The sequence below is a fragment of the Carassius gibelio genome, chromosome A4 (assembly GCF_023724105.1).
Source record: "Carassius gibelio isolate Cgi1373 ecotype wild population from Czech Republic chromosome A4, carGib1.2-hapl.c, whole genome shotgun sequence".
In the NCBI taxonomy this organism is placed as follows: domain Eukaryota; kingdom Metazoa; phylum Chordata; class Actinopteri; order Cypriniformes; family Cyprinidae; genus Carassius; species Carassius gibelio.
In genome coordinates this window covers 32,685,911-32,698,935 of record NC_068374.1, presented here as the reverse complement: position 1 = coordinate 32,698,935, position 13,025 = coordinate 32,685,911, and the positions used below count along the sequence as shown (strand labels likewise).

At 33.7% G+C, this 13,025-nt stretch overlaps 1 protein-coding gene across 3 annotated transcripts; it reads right to left on the bottom strand.

Moving 5' to 3' along the window:
• Nucleotides 1-2,522: 2,522 nt before the first annotated feature.
• LOC127977653 (troponin T, cardiac muscle) lies at nucleotides 2,523-11,342 on the bottom strand. Of its 3 annotated transcripts, XM_052582640.1 has the most exons (15): nucleotides 11,295-11,342; nucleotides 8,874-10,107; nucleotides 8,769-8,789; nucleotides 8,335-8,352; nucleotides 8,205-8,228; nucleotides 7,653-7,679; nucleotides 7,517-7,538; nucleotides 7,350-7,407; nucleotides 6,850-6,966; nucleotides 6,691-6,768; nucleotides 6,499-6,612; nucleotides 6,296-6,408; nucleotides 6,128-6,218; nucleotides 4,558-4,598; nucleotides 2,523-2,790 (listed from the first exon to the last, which is right to left on the bottom strand). In XM_052582640.1, the coding sequence occupies exons 8-15, from the start codon at nucleotides 7,401-7,403 to the stop codon at nucleotides 2,745-2,747; spliced, it is 654 nt and encodes a 217-aa protein (XP_052438600.1). In that variant the 5' UTR covers nucleotides 7,404-7,407; nucleotides 7,517-7,538; nucleotides 7,653-7,679; nucleotides 8,205-8,228; nucleotides 8,335-8,352; nucleotides 8,769-8,789; nucleotides 8,874-10,107; nucleotides 11,295-11,342; the 3' UTR covers nucleotides 2,523-2,744. The 3 variants fall into 3 exon arrangements, with proteins under 3 accessions (XP_052438600.1, XP_052438606.1, XP_052438614.1); XM_052582646.1 differs by lacking the exon at nucleotides 11,295-11,342 and having other exon boundaries at nucleotides 8,874-10,377; XM_052582654.1 differs by lacking the exons at nucleotides 4,558-4,598; nucleotides 11,295-11,342 and adding an exon at nucleotides 4,303-4,340.
• Between the last annotated feature and the right edge of the window lie 1,683 nt (nucleotides 11,343-13,025).

Sequence of the window (13,025 nt, the reverse complement as noted above, 5' to 3'; positions counted from 1 at the left end):
CTAATATTTTTGCATCAATAACTCGAGCCAGGGCAAATAAATGATTGATTATCCTGTGCGACAACAAAAACCAACACTTTTTATCCTTCACAATAACATATTGAGAGGACTGTAAACTGAGGAAAAAAATACTTGTTAAGAATGTTGCTTTCTATCTTATGGCTAGTTTTATAAAATGTTTATAAAACTTGATAATAGTAGTTAGATGCTGTTTCTACTAGCCTACTTAGTGCAAGTATTGTAAAACAGTATGCAATATTCAGTGTAAATGATAATTTTTATTAAAATAATTAAATGGATGCTTTTGGACAATAAAGTCCTCTCTACATCTAACCCTACCCTTAACCAATAAACACCCGTGAAGGACGTTATTTTCCACTTTTTTAATATATGCTTTATTTTTATTGAAAAAAAGCTTTTAAATACACATATTAGATTGGTATTTTCTATTAGTAAAAATAAAATTTTCGAAATCAATGATTACATTTTAACTAAATTTTTACACTTTTAAAAATGATCTTTCTTGAAATCTGTAAATATATTTCAACATGTTACATTTGTTATTTCAGAACATTTCTGATATCAATAATTAGGAGATAGATTTCCGATATCTAAAATGACTTTTTCTTTTTACTAAAAATCACATTCATGATAATAGAAAATACTGTTGCTAGTGACATTTGAATTACTGATTTCAAAAATTTGCATTTGTACAAGTAGCAATTCAGTTGTTGGCAATTGAATGGCAGCCATGATGACATTTAACTAGGAGGACGCAAATCATTTCAGGACGGAACAAAATCACAAAAATATTATGGTACAATTATTACAACTTCTTAATAAAATGATCAAATAAATAAATTAATTCAACATATTTTTATCAGTTTTATATTTAAATAGACTCTTTCCTCATAAGTAAGAGGCAACGGATCACCAGTTATCAATCAATAAAACATTTATTGTTGAATGTTTAAAACATCAAATTGGGTGTGTGATTGATTCAGCCTATAAGTGATTAAAATCTCACTCCAACCAGGTGGAATACAGTAGACTATTACATTGTGAGTATAAAATATCAGCTGGTTCACAACAAGCACTAAGTGATTTAGAGTCAAGTTAACAAATAAAGGCAGTGTGCAAATAGGCACGATTTGTGTAGTTCTTCACCACTGATATATTATATTCATCACTATAATTTATTTAACTGACTGTGGCAAATATATGAAAAAAAAATTTGTAGCCTATTTGTGAAATATTTAGGGTTGCCACCTTCAGCGAGGCAAAATAAAGGTGAAAAAAAACCTTTAAGCAAGCATTCAGCTTACAACAGCACATATTAATATTGATATTTTAAAGTCGATTATTTATAATAATTGTTATTATTTAATAATGATTGAATGAATTATATTATTTGTAATTAATTTGCTCAAATTAGAGCTACATTTATTTGCCTCATTTTTATCTAAATAATTGTGCATAAAAAAAAATGTAAATGCAAAATTGTATATGACATTTTTGATTATTATGTATATATTTATAATTAATATCAATGATAACATAATTTCTAATCTATTAATAAATCTGTCTACTAATGTCTTAAATGTAATAATTATGTCTACCAAACTTATAATACTTATAAAACTATAAAACTTATGATAATGTATGGAATATTATATTACCAGACCATCCACATTTTTTATAAAACAATAGGCCTATACCTTGAAGCATCAATTAGTAAATCAGTCAAAGCACGGATGTGTCTGTCACCTCAAAGGTACATGGTTCACACAAAAAAGAATATTCTTTCATATTTTACCCAGGTTGGTCTAAACCTGCATAGTTTTCTTTCTTCTGTTGAGCACAAAAGAAAATACTTTGAAAAATGTGGGTAACCAAACACCTTCGGGACCTGGTAACTTTAAAATAATAATAAATAAATAAATTATATATATATACATATATACTATCAGTCATTGGGAACCAGAAACTCTTTGGTTATATACCCACATTCTTCAAGGTATCTTCTTTTATGTTAAACAGATTATTAAGGTTTATTAAGGTTTGGAACAACTTGTGTGTTTAAAAAAGATGACAACAATTTTATTTTTGGGTGAACTATCCAGTTCATTCAAAAAAAGAAAGTTTGATGTTTATTTGCTTACCCCCAGGCCATCCAAGATGTAGGTGAACATTATTTCTTCTGTAGACCACAAACTGAGATTTTTTATACTTTTTTAGGCATTGCTGTTTATCACTCTTATAATGAAAGCAGATGGGAACCAAGGCTAAAACATACAATAAAAGAAAAAACCATACACAAACAAAACCAAATTAAGCTCTGCGGCTCGTGACGATGCATTGATGTGTAAAGACACAAAACGATCGGTCTGTGCAAGAAACTGAACAGTATTTATATTTTTTTTTTTTTACCTCAAATTCATGCGATGTCCGAACTCTCCTGAGTGGTTTCGTTTAGTTTAGGAAAATAATGTAAAATAGGTATGTGAGAAACAGTCACCATAGGCAGTTTGGCTCTTTTAATGTTGCAGGGATAAAATGAATGATACAGTTTAATGATGAGTGCAGAATAATTGTGTGTCTAAGACAAAAAAGCAGAAATAAAACATGACGAACTTTACTATCTCTATATGTGCAATCAAACAGAAAGATGGTTTTGTAATGACTACTAATGCATATGTGACGAAGTCTTCTGGATCTCTGTATTGCCTCGATTCGCTGCACGTTTACCTCAGCCTGCCGCCAACCTTGCCCTTGCCACGACCTTTGGCACTGAAAAGAAAAAAAAGAATCATCAAACCATTCAAACTGGCTGCATATCAAAACAAACATCATCTACTAAATCAGAACATAACATTATGCTATTGAAGTTATTTACATGATTTTGCACATTTCTAATCATAATGCATTTCAGTTTTAACTTGCAAATTTCAGACTTGATTTCAGATCACAGACTCTGAGCATACCCTAATTAATATTCATCAGCTAATCCATGAATATTAATTAAAACAACATCAAATTAAAAATGATTCTTGTCCTTGCCACATTTGTGAAGTCAAAACAAAATAAAAGAAAACTTATCTGAATGTCAGTTTACAAGATTAGAAGAGACACGTTTCATAAACATGCAAGAAAAAAGCACCACTCATTCACATGCTGTCTATGTTTCAGTCTTGTTCTGGCCTAATGTGTTTCTTACCATCTCGTTCAGCCTACAGAGTCCATCTCAAGAGGTAGAATAATCATTTTGGACTTACCGTTCCATTGGAGACTCTCTCGTCTATGTCCAATCAATGTATTAAAGGAACAGTTCACCAAAAAATTTAAATTTGCTAAAAATATACGGTACTCACCCTCAGGTCTTCAAAGATGTAAATGAGCTTGTTTCTTTATGCAAACAGATTTGCAGAAATTTAGCATGGCATCACTTGTGCACCAATGGATCCTCTGCAGTGAATGGGTGCCGTCAAATTGAGAGTCCAGAAAGCTGATAAAAACATCCCAATAATCCACAACACAACTCTTTAACTTTAAACTGCTGCTTTCAGAAATAAAAGTCCTCTATTCATAACATTGCTTTCTCCAGTGAAAAAGTAATCTGGTCTGAATCAGGAGAGAAATAAGCAAATCCTTTTTTTTTAAGGATTTTGATGTGAGAGTGGATGGACTTTTTCACTGGAGAAAGACTGGTATTTTGGCTAGAAATGACGGTTTAAAGTTAAAATGTCTTGATGGATTTGTTGCATGCAGATTTTTGCTACACAAGACATTCGACTGGAGTGGTGTGGATTATCAAGATATTTTTTATCAGCTCTTGTTCTGACGGCACCCAGTCACTGCAGATGATCCATTGGTGAGCAAGTGATGTAATGCTTAATTTCTTTAATCAAATAATCTCATCTACATCTTGAATTTGGGTAAACATTTATTATCATATCAGTTTATGTGGGCAAATTTATTTACTGTGTGTGTTGGTGATGACAGTGAACTACGAACTGAAGGAGCCACTTGAACTGGTCCTATTAGGATTGAGTGTAAAAATCCTAAACGTTTCCCCATTTGACGCTGGGATTGAGCTGGACCACATGCTCCGACCTCGCTCTGGTCAATATGGTATGGTTTCATCAGGCTTGGGAACTGAAAGGAGCAGGGTCTGTTAAGCAGATCAAACCAAAACGGCTTCGTCTTGGTCTGTTTAACAGCAACACTTCCTCTGCTTCCTTCTTCCGAACCAGACCTCGGTGAAACCAGGGGAAAGTGACCAGTGTGGCTCAGGGTACTTACCTCTGGTGATCTCTGACTCGAGCCAGTAGCTGAGTGATCTGTAAGGGACACATACAAGCCTTGCTAAGCACAAAAGACAATTTCAACAGGACCAGCTGATGGGGAAACCTCCTGCTGCCTGATTACAGCCACCAGCATGTCACCTGCCTTCACCAACAGCATCGACCGACCGACCGATCGAGAGCCCAGACCCGACACAAATCTGACCGACAACAGTTACTGACAGCAGGCTACACAAAACCACCGGTTACTTACAACTTTTGTTGTTCAGTGATTCGGGTCTGGAGAACATTCATCTGGAAGCAAGTCACAGTTTTAGACAGGCAGGCCATGGACGCCTGTTTTCACAGCGCTCAAGTGGCAACTATTTTACCAGCTAAGTCTTTTAAAGTCAACATGAAATATTCACAAATTATTTTAATTCCATAATGTGAATATAGTGGTGGATTCAAAGTCCTCATGGGAAGTTCATTTTTATGAAGTCTTAATTACCGTATTTTCCGGACTATAAGTCGCACTTTTTTCATAGTTTGGCTGGTCCTGTGACTTATAGTCAGGTGCGACTTATTTATCAAAATTAATTTGACATGAACCAAGAGAAATGAACTAAGAGACATGAACCAAGAGAAAACATTACCGTCTCCAGCCACCAGAGGGCGCTCTATGCTGCTCTGTGCTCCTGTAGTCTACACTGAAGACATAGAGCGCCCTCTCACGGCTGGAGACGGTAATGTTTTCTCTTGGTTCTTGGTTCTAAATAAATGAGACTTATAGTCCAGTGCAACTTATATATGTTTTTTTCCTCATCATGATGTATGTTTGGACTGATGAGACTTATACTCGGGTGCGATTTATAGTCCGAAAAATACGGTATGTTGTGAGATGTTTACAAATAAATTTGGATTGTAGCAAGATGGCAATGCACTTTTTCTGCATAAAATTCAAACATTTTTAACTCTGCATATATGAAATTATTAATAAAGTATGCACATCTGGTGTTTTTTTTTTCACTTATTTTTTATCCAATTTAAGAAGGTGCTGTAAACTGAAAGATGCATTTTACTGTAGTTGTACAATAATATAATTTTGTATGCAAGTTAGTTTTACTGTGAAATTATGTAATTATTATTAAAACAATTAACATATTATATAATTTATTAAATTATAGAATTATTATAAAATCATTTAATACATGTTATCAAATTTGGCATTAATTCAGACGCTGCATCCATTGCACCTGACATTTTTTCTCAACTCAGAAACTCTGGGCTTAAAGAAAGTCCAAAGTTTAACACTTAGAATTACGACTGCTGATATTCATGTGCGTTCAGCTTGTAAATGCAATCTTTCCAACATGACTTGAACATGCCATATGGCATATTTCAGAGTAAAATTTATATTTACAAAGAAAACAGGTGTAAAGTACGACTTTTACCTCACAAAAGTATATATTTATTGGGAATTTCCTGAATTTTAAAAAAGTGATTTCTATATGATAGGGCTCGGATGTTGTCATTTTTTGTTCACAATAACACAAAAAAAGTGTATTAAAAAAGTAAATTAAAGTTAAAGTGATTTACATCTTGTCAAACTATCAGAATTTTTACAATATTTTATAATCCACTTTATGTCTCGTGCATAAAATATTTGTCCACGGCTGAAACCGACATAAATAAATATATATTTTTTTAAGTTAAGGCAATAGAGCAAAATAAAAGAATTGTTTGCAACCAAAATGCAATGTAAAAAAAAATATTGACACTGATTCAAATATGTAATTTAATAAGCATTTATGCTATATTTTTTAGGTCATGTCAGCACTTACGTCATATTTCTGTCTCTTCAGCTTCTCGCTGAGGTCGAACTTCTCGGCCTCCAGCTGCATCATCCACTGCCAGAGCTCACTGGCCTTCTCTCTGCGAGAACCAATCAGAAGCTTCGTCAGTGGCCATCTCTGATCTAACCAATGAGATCGTTCCCAGCGCCGACTTACTTCAGTTTATCTTCAGACAGGTGATCAATGTTGAGTGGCTTCCTCCTCTCGGCCAGGATCTTCTTCTTCTTCTCTCTCTCCGTCTGTTTCTTCGCCCCCTTGCGGCCCTCGCCCTGTTTGATTCACTTTTACTCGGTACTGCATCGGTAGTTTTGTATTTCATAATGCATGATGATAATGTAGGTTTCTAGTTTAATTCAAACCTTCTGCTGGATTCCTCCATACTGGTGCGTCATGTTGGTAAGTGCTTTCTTCTTCTTAGCATCATCATCTTGTTTCTTTCTCTGCTCCTCTTGCTCTCTTCTCTCCTTTTCTTCCTGAAGAGAAGCGATGGAAAGAGTTTCACTTATTTTCTCCTACATTTCAGTTGCAGGATTCAGAGTTACGGCACTCACGGCCAGACGGGCTTGTCTCTCCTTCTCCTTGTCTGCACGGATTCTCTGCTGCTCCGCTCTCTCGGTGCGACGCTTCTCCTGCACAGACACAACACTGTCAATCACAAGTCAGGACTCAACATAATTTAGCCGTTTAATGCTGTTCTAGAATAGACTTACGATTCTGTTGACCAGAGCGATCAGCTCCTCTTCATCTTTCTTCCTCTGGATGAAATGAGCCTCGATCAGAGACTGAAGCTCAGATAAATCCTTCTCCTGACGCTTTCTGTGGATGTCCTGTTATGCACGCACACACACACACACACACACACACACACACACACACACACACACAGTAAGGAAGAAAGAAACTTGTACAGGTTTGGAACAACTTAAGGGTGAGTAAATGATGACAGTATTTACATTTTTGCGTGAACTATTCCTTTAAGACATTTTAACACTAGATTGATTTCAAAATGGAAAATTAACTATTTAAATTTCGGACAATACTTTTTATGCAGAATTAAGCATTGACATAATAAAGTCGTGATGTCATATATAGCATACTATTGAAAATACTGTAGGTTTACAAAAGTTGTTGTAGTATGCAAGATGCTAGTATTCCATTCCAAACACTTGAAGCGAAAACAGGAAGTGATGTCATTCAAATTCAAACTCACATCAAAGTCCACCTTCTCTCCCTCAGGAATCTTTGGAGCACTGATATTTGGCATGAATCTGTAAAATAATGGTTACCAAATGAGGACTGAGTGTGTACAGTCTTTACATGTGAATACATGGAGATGAACACAACTTTAGAAAGAAAGATATTAAATGAAGAACATACTTTGGCTTTGGTTTTGTCTCATCTGGGGATACAAATAAACAAAATAGCTCATCGCTATTAATTTGACGCACAAAGTACATTACAGACTCACGGAGAATCAATCAAAGCGTACGTGTGTGATTTAAAAAGCAGTTACCTGTGGCCTCCTCCTCCACGGGAGCTTCTGTCAGATGACGAACAGACAAGATTTCACAATAAGACTACACATTTGAAATGTTTCAAAGAAAAATTGACAGTATTTGGGAATAAGAAACGATCCAGGACTAAAGAAATTTGATTCTTTTGAACAATTCTGATTTTGAAACAAATGCTCGGCTGAATGTGATGACCCGATGTTCTGACGCTCACAATCTTGCATGCGATTCAAATGAGCTGCTATATTGCATCATGACATACAAACCTTACAAATAAACATCGCTTCTGTCCTCCAGCCTTCACGATGACACATCATGCATTTGCAATAATGGTAAAATTATGATTCTGATCATCACAGTTTGAATTCATTAACAAGACAATGAGCCGTCCATCATTGGACACGTCATTTTAACACTTCTTACTGTTGAGCAGATCTTATTATACACTCGATGCATATTACAAAACCAGCTGCTAAGAATATCTGGAAACTCTTGCTAAATGATTTACTCATAATCTATATTGTATGAATGAATATAAACCTGAGGAGCTTTACCTTGTGGTTCAGGTTCTGGCTCCTCTGTTCAGATAAGAGATAGTTATAAGTGGTTAAAGACTGAAGATTTACAGACACTTGTATATAAGATATAAAAAACCATAATATGAATAAAAACTGAAATAATTACCTTCTACTTCCACAGGCTCTATTATAAGAACAGCACATCAGTTAGTTTATAAAGACTGGAGCTTGAGCTTGAGAAATTATAAACATACCATAATATACCTAAGACCTGGCATTTAGGGACAGATATTTTTTTTATTTGTATTTTTTTAATAAAAAGCATGAAATTTGGAGAAATCAAATGCCAGTTTATGACAAGAAATTATTTTAGCAATTGAATTGCTGTTAAAAATTTGTAACCGAAAGCCACGTTTGTTGGTAATAAACTTATGAGTTACCTGAATGCAGGTTTTGGTTCAAATGGTAGGTAATGAAATTGAGGAATTTGGTATCATGCAAATAAAAATTGTGTTAATGCAGTGGTTTAAAGATATTGTACCTATGATAATAATAATAAAACAATTACTGAATTAACAAATCAAACAGGGCAATATTTACCTTCCTCCTCAGGGGCTGGTTCTAATATGAAAATGTAACATGAAATATTAAACTGCAAATTTGTATGCAGAAAATCACAAAATAAAGGTCAGACTGATGCTTTACCTTCCTCTGATGGAGGCGGCACTATTGAAGAGAAATGATTAGTTAATGCAATGCATGTTTAATATCATGCAAGTTTATAATTATTATAATTTTACACAAAGGTGGATTTACACAAAAAATACTGATGAAGTTGCTTAACTATGGAAGCTCGTTTCTGCCACAGGATTGAATTTTTTTTTAAATTTAATCTCATATTATGAGTTCATATCTTTAAATTCTGACTTTTTTCTAATTATTAAAAAAAAATCTGAATTGTGACTATTTTAAGCTAATATATTTTAATTGTGAAATTTGTGTGTGGTGGCAAAGGCCTTCTATGGTGTAATATATCATTAAAACAATTTAAAAATGAGTGAACAATGATATCACGGGTGCATAAATACTGAATACAGTTAGTATATGTTGTGAAAAATTTACCTTCCACTTCAGGAGGAGGAATGATAGAATAAATGAAAGAAAGAAGGAAGAAATAAATAATAGCATAAATGAAGATGAGTAGCTGAATCAATTAACTGTGAAAATAAACTGCATGCATGCATGTGAAAGACTCTAGTCTATAAAGGAAAAATAAATGGGCTTTCTAATGGTTTTAGGTCACCAATATGATCTAATTCTAATCAAATTATATTTTGGAGTTAATCTTAAATTTAAACTCATGCAGGAAAAGCAACACAACACACAGCGAACACGGTTTTACCTTCCTCTTCGGTTTCCTCCACTACAGTGTGAACATAATAACGATTAGAAGCAAATACATTCAGAAGCATAAGAGGAACATTTGCATGATCAAGATGCTGAATCAAGTCGACAGATCAGCTTTAACATTTGTCAGAACATTGAGATCCACACAACAGCTTGTAAATGACATTTTGATAAAGTTCATATTCAGAATCTAATGGACCATATAATGCGTTAAAATAATTCAGTGTCATTTTTACACAATTTTATTTACAACGCACCAAAATATTAGATATTAGGAAACAGACATGTTTAATATCACTCTACACATACTAATATTAGTACTTGAGTAACTCAACTCCACTGGGCATGAAGCTGAGCACAAAAGCTATTCTAAAGTCAAACGCTCACAGGCTAAAATAGCACAATAGCACACAGAACTTCCTCAGGACCAAACTCAGATTTCCATGAGGACACAATTAGTGATTAGTACACGAATACGGCTAATGTTTAGGCTTTAAGCAGTACGTACTCATCTCATACTGGCTTACCTTCCCTATTACATGGTGAAGAGAGAAAAAGACAAGGATAAACAGTTGACATTGAGTTGGATAATCAATTAATAAAAAAGATGATTAAAAACAGAGTTACACTCTCAGAAATCAAAGCTGTCACCCCAATAGGGAACACTCTCACTTTCACTAGCATTTTTAGCAACTTAGAAATGTTAACTTCTTATAACATTATAAGTATTTGATATATATTCTTATAAGGTTCTAAAAATCAACATTTTCTGATGACCTTTTGATGTATTTTGTACTTGAACATTCTCATAATGTTGAGAAAATGTTTCCTCAGGATATATATATATATATATATATATATATATATATATATATATATATATATATATATATATATATATATATAATTATTTAGGTTATTTATTTTATTTATTTATTATTTATTATTTTTTTAGAATGTTTTAGGAACATTTAATTTGTGTTCTAATCACAACCAAATGATAATAATAATAATAATTTTTTTTTTTTTTTTTTATATTTTAACATTCTTAGAACATTAAAAATAAATGTTCACATAACATTATAATTACATTTACTTAAAACTAAAATGATATGTACAATTTAGGTTTTTACTTTTAAAATAAATTACTGATAATGTGACATTTAGTGCATGTGCATGCAGTATCAGGACAGAATTATCCCACAAAGCAATGTTAAATTGCTAACTGCAATTTCTACCATTTCTATTCCAACTATTACTATTACATGTTCAGACAATTCCACTTTAAGGGAATTTAGGATAAATAATTGATTAATATGTACTCATATGCACTGTATTGTTGTCATGTTGCAACATCACATAGGCTTCTCTTGTTTCAGTTATTTTAGTATACAGAGCACACTTGAAAATCAAGGTTTCAAAATGGGGTTTTCTCAGTGTTGCCTTAGAAGAACCTTTCAGAGAACATTTAATAATCAAAATAAACCTTTTACACTATAAAGCCCTTTTAAATGAATGTAAAGGTCTTATGGAAGAAAAGGTTCTTTGTTGAGATGCTTTTGAGGGGCTGATAACAGAAATAGCAGTGGAAAAGTGACCATAGATTCCAATAAATAACTTTTATTTTTAAGTTTAAACAGTCTGTACTTTGAAGCATTCAGTATTTCATGTGTAATACAATAAGTTAAAATGGTTTAAAAGTAATGAGTTCATACGTACTGAACTTCCTCCATGACTTCTTCCACGTCAGCCATGACTAGTTGATTTCTGATAAAGTAAATTTAGAGTTTAAGTTATAGGGACCTTACGTGCATGTCTAATGAGTTCATGCCTTTTCAATTTCTTTCAGCATGTACTGACGGCACAACAAATCCTGTTTAAACTTCTGCTAGTGACCCTGATCCCAGAGAGCAATAATCTTTGTTTCCAACATTGTTGGACCACAACATGTTCACTACCGTGTTTCACAAGATTTGAAAAAAGCAGCATGGCTGTTCTGAAAACTATCCACTGTGATAAATCACACTATTAAACTTAATGAGTGCAGGAGGCTATTTTTGCTTGTAATAAACTACGGTTTGGAACAGGTGCTCCAGACTTTTCCAGACAATGAACTTGGCTGAGCTCATCCAGGCCTGCCATTCATTCTCTGTGTAAACCAAGAGTGCATGTGTCCTTGGCATCTATTTTTAAAGTCTTTTGTTTGTGCAGAACATTGTTCCACAGCTTCTAATGACGCTAAAGACCCGTCTAGATTTAATTCAACTCATTAGGATTATATAGTCGTCCCAAAACACACACAGGGAACAAATCCACTCAAAAATTGCTGGTAAATGTCACAAATAATTACAAAGAAATAATCAGATTCGCATGAAATTAAACATTACATTTTTGAATCAGAAAGACTGAAATAGCATAGTATTTCTTGCAAAATATACTGCAATAATCATCATCATATTTACATTGTAAGTCACAATTAAAAATAGTGAATTACATTATTAGGCAACAACACATCAAGTAATATTGCACAAGCACTCTTTCAAGCAAAACATGTAAATACGTTTTTATGATTTCTATTTTAAGTAAAATAATGTTCACAATTGAGACAAAAACAGAGCATGCAATGTAAACATTTTTCTTCTAATACTTCAAAATTTCATGTTAACTAAATGTCACTTTATATCTTTGTAACTTATATTTACCAGTGATTTTTCTAAGCGAAAATTGTTTCTACACTCTTTTTTTTTTGTATTTTGTAATTTACCCTAACTAACCTAATGAATGACACCTTTAAGGAGAACTGCCCTCCTACTTTAAAAAAGTTACATTTAATTCAGTGTTACTTCTCATTTCTTTGCATTTATTTATGGAATGTACTAGCAATTTCTGAGTGAATTTTTGTTGTACTCCATCTGAAAGGCTGGAAAATCACAGGCTAACAGTGGCAGGAATGTTGCCATTGGTAGTCTGTATTAAGCAGCATTAATGCAAAAAGCCAAAGCATGCAAACCACCAGTCCCTCTGGCGAACAAGACGAGCATTGCATTGATGATTGCACAGACTACGGCATGCAAAGGAATGAAGAGGGACATCCTCAAACCTGATTCACATATTATGAGAAACTTGGCACAATCATTCTAATCCAGTGGGCATGCAACTGTCTGATTCTAGTTATAAAGAAACTGTAATTTGGTTTCCATGACACAATCTGAAACCTCTTACCTGAGATCTCACTAGGAAGAACGAGAGATGGGGTCTTATCTCGAGGGTCTGGGCAGCAGACAGTTTCAAACAAAGCCAAAGCTCACCTAATACAGAGCTGCCAGATCATGTGACCTCCCTGCTTTGCTCTGATTGGCTGTAGAAGCTGAGCCTATTGTCAGAGGGAGCGGAGCATTTCAGTTATGTGATGTATGGCTGCTGGAGTATTGAGAAGAACACAGACACAGC

Coding starts and splice junctions, on each gene's coding strand:
- LOC127977653 (XM_052582640.1), bottom strand. CDS start 7,403: ATGCCAAATATCAGTGCTCCAAAGATTCCTGAGGGAGAGAAGGTGGAC. Junction 6,219..6,295: donor CTGTCTGAAGATAAACTGAA/GTAAGTCGGCGC, acceptor TGGTTCTCGCAG/AGAGAAGGCCAGTGAGCTCT. Junction 2,791..4,557: donor ATCACTGAACAACAAAAGTT/GTAAGTAACCGG, acceptor TTTTCTTTTCAG/TGCCAAAGGTCGTGGCAAGG.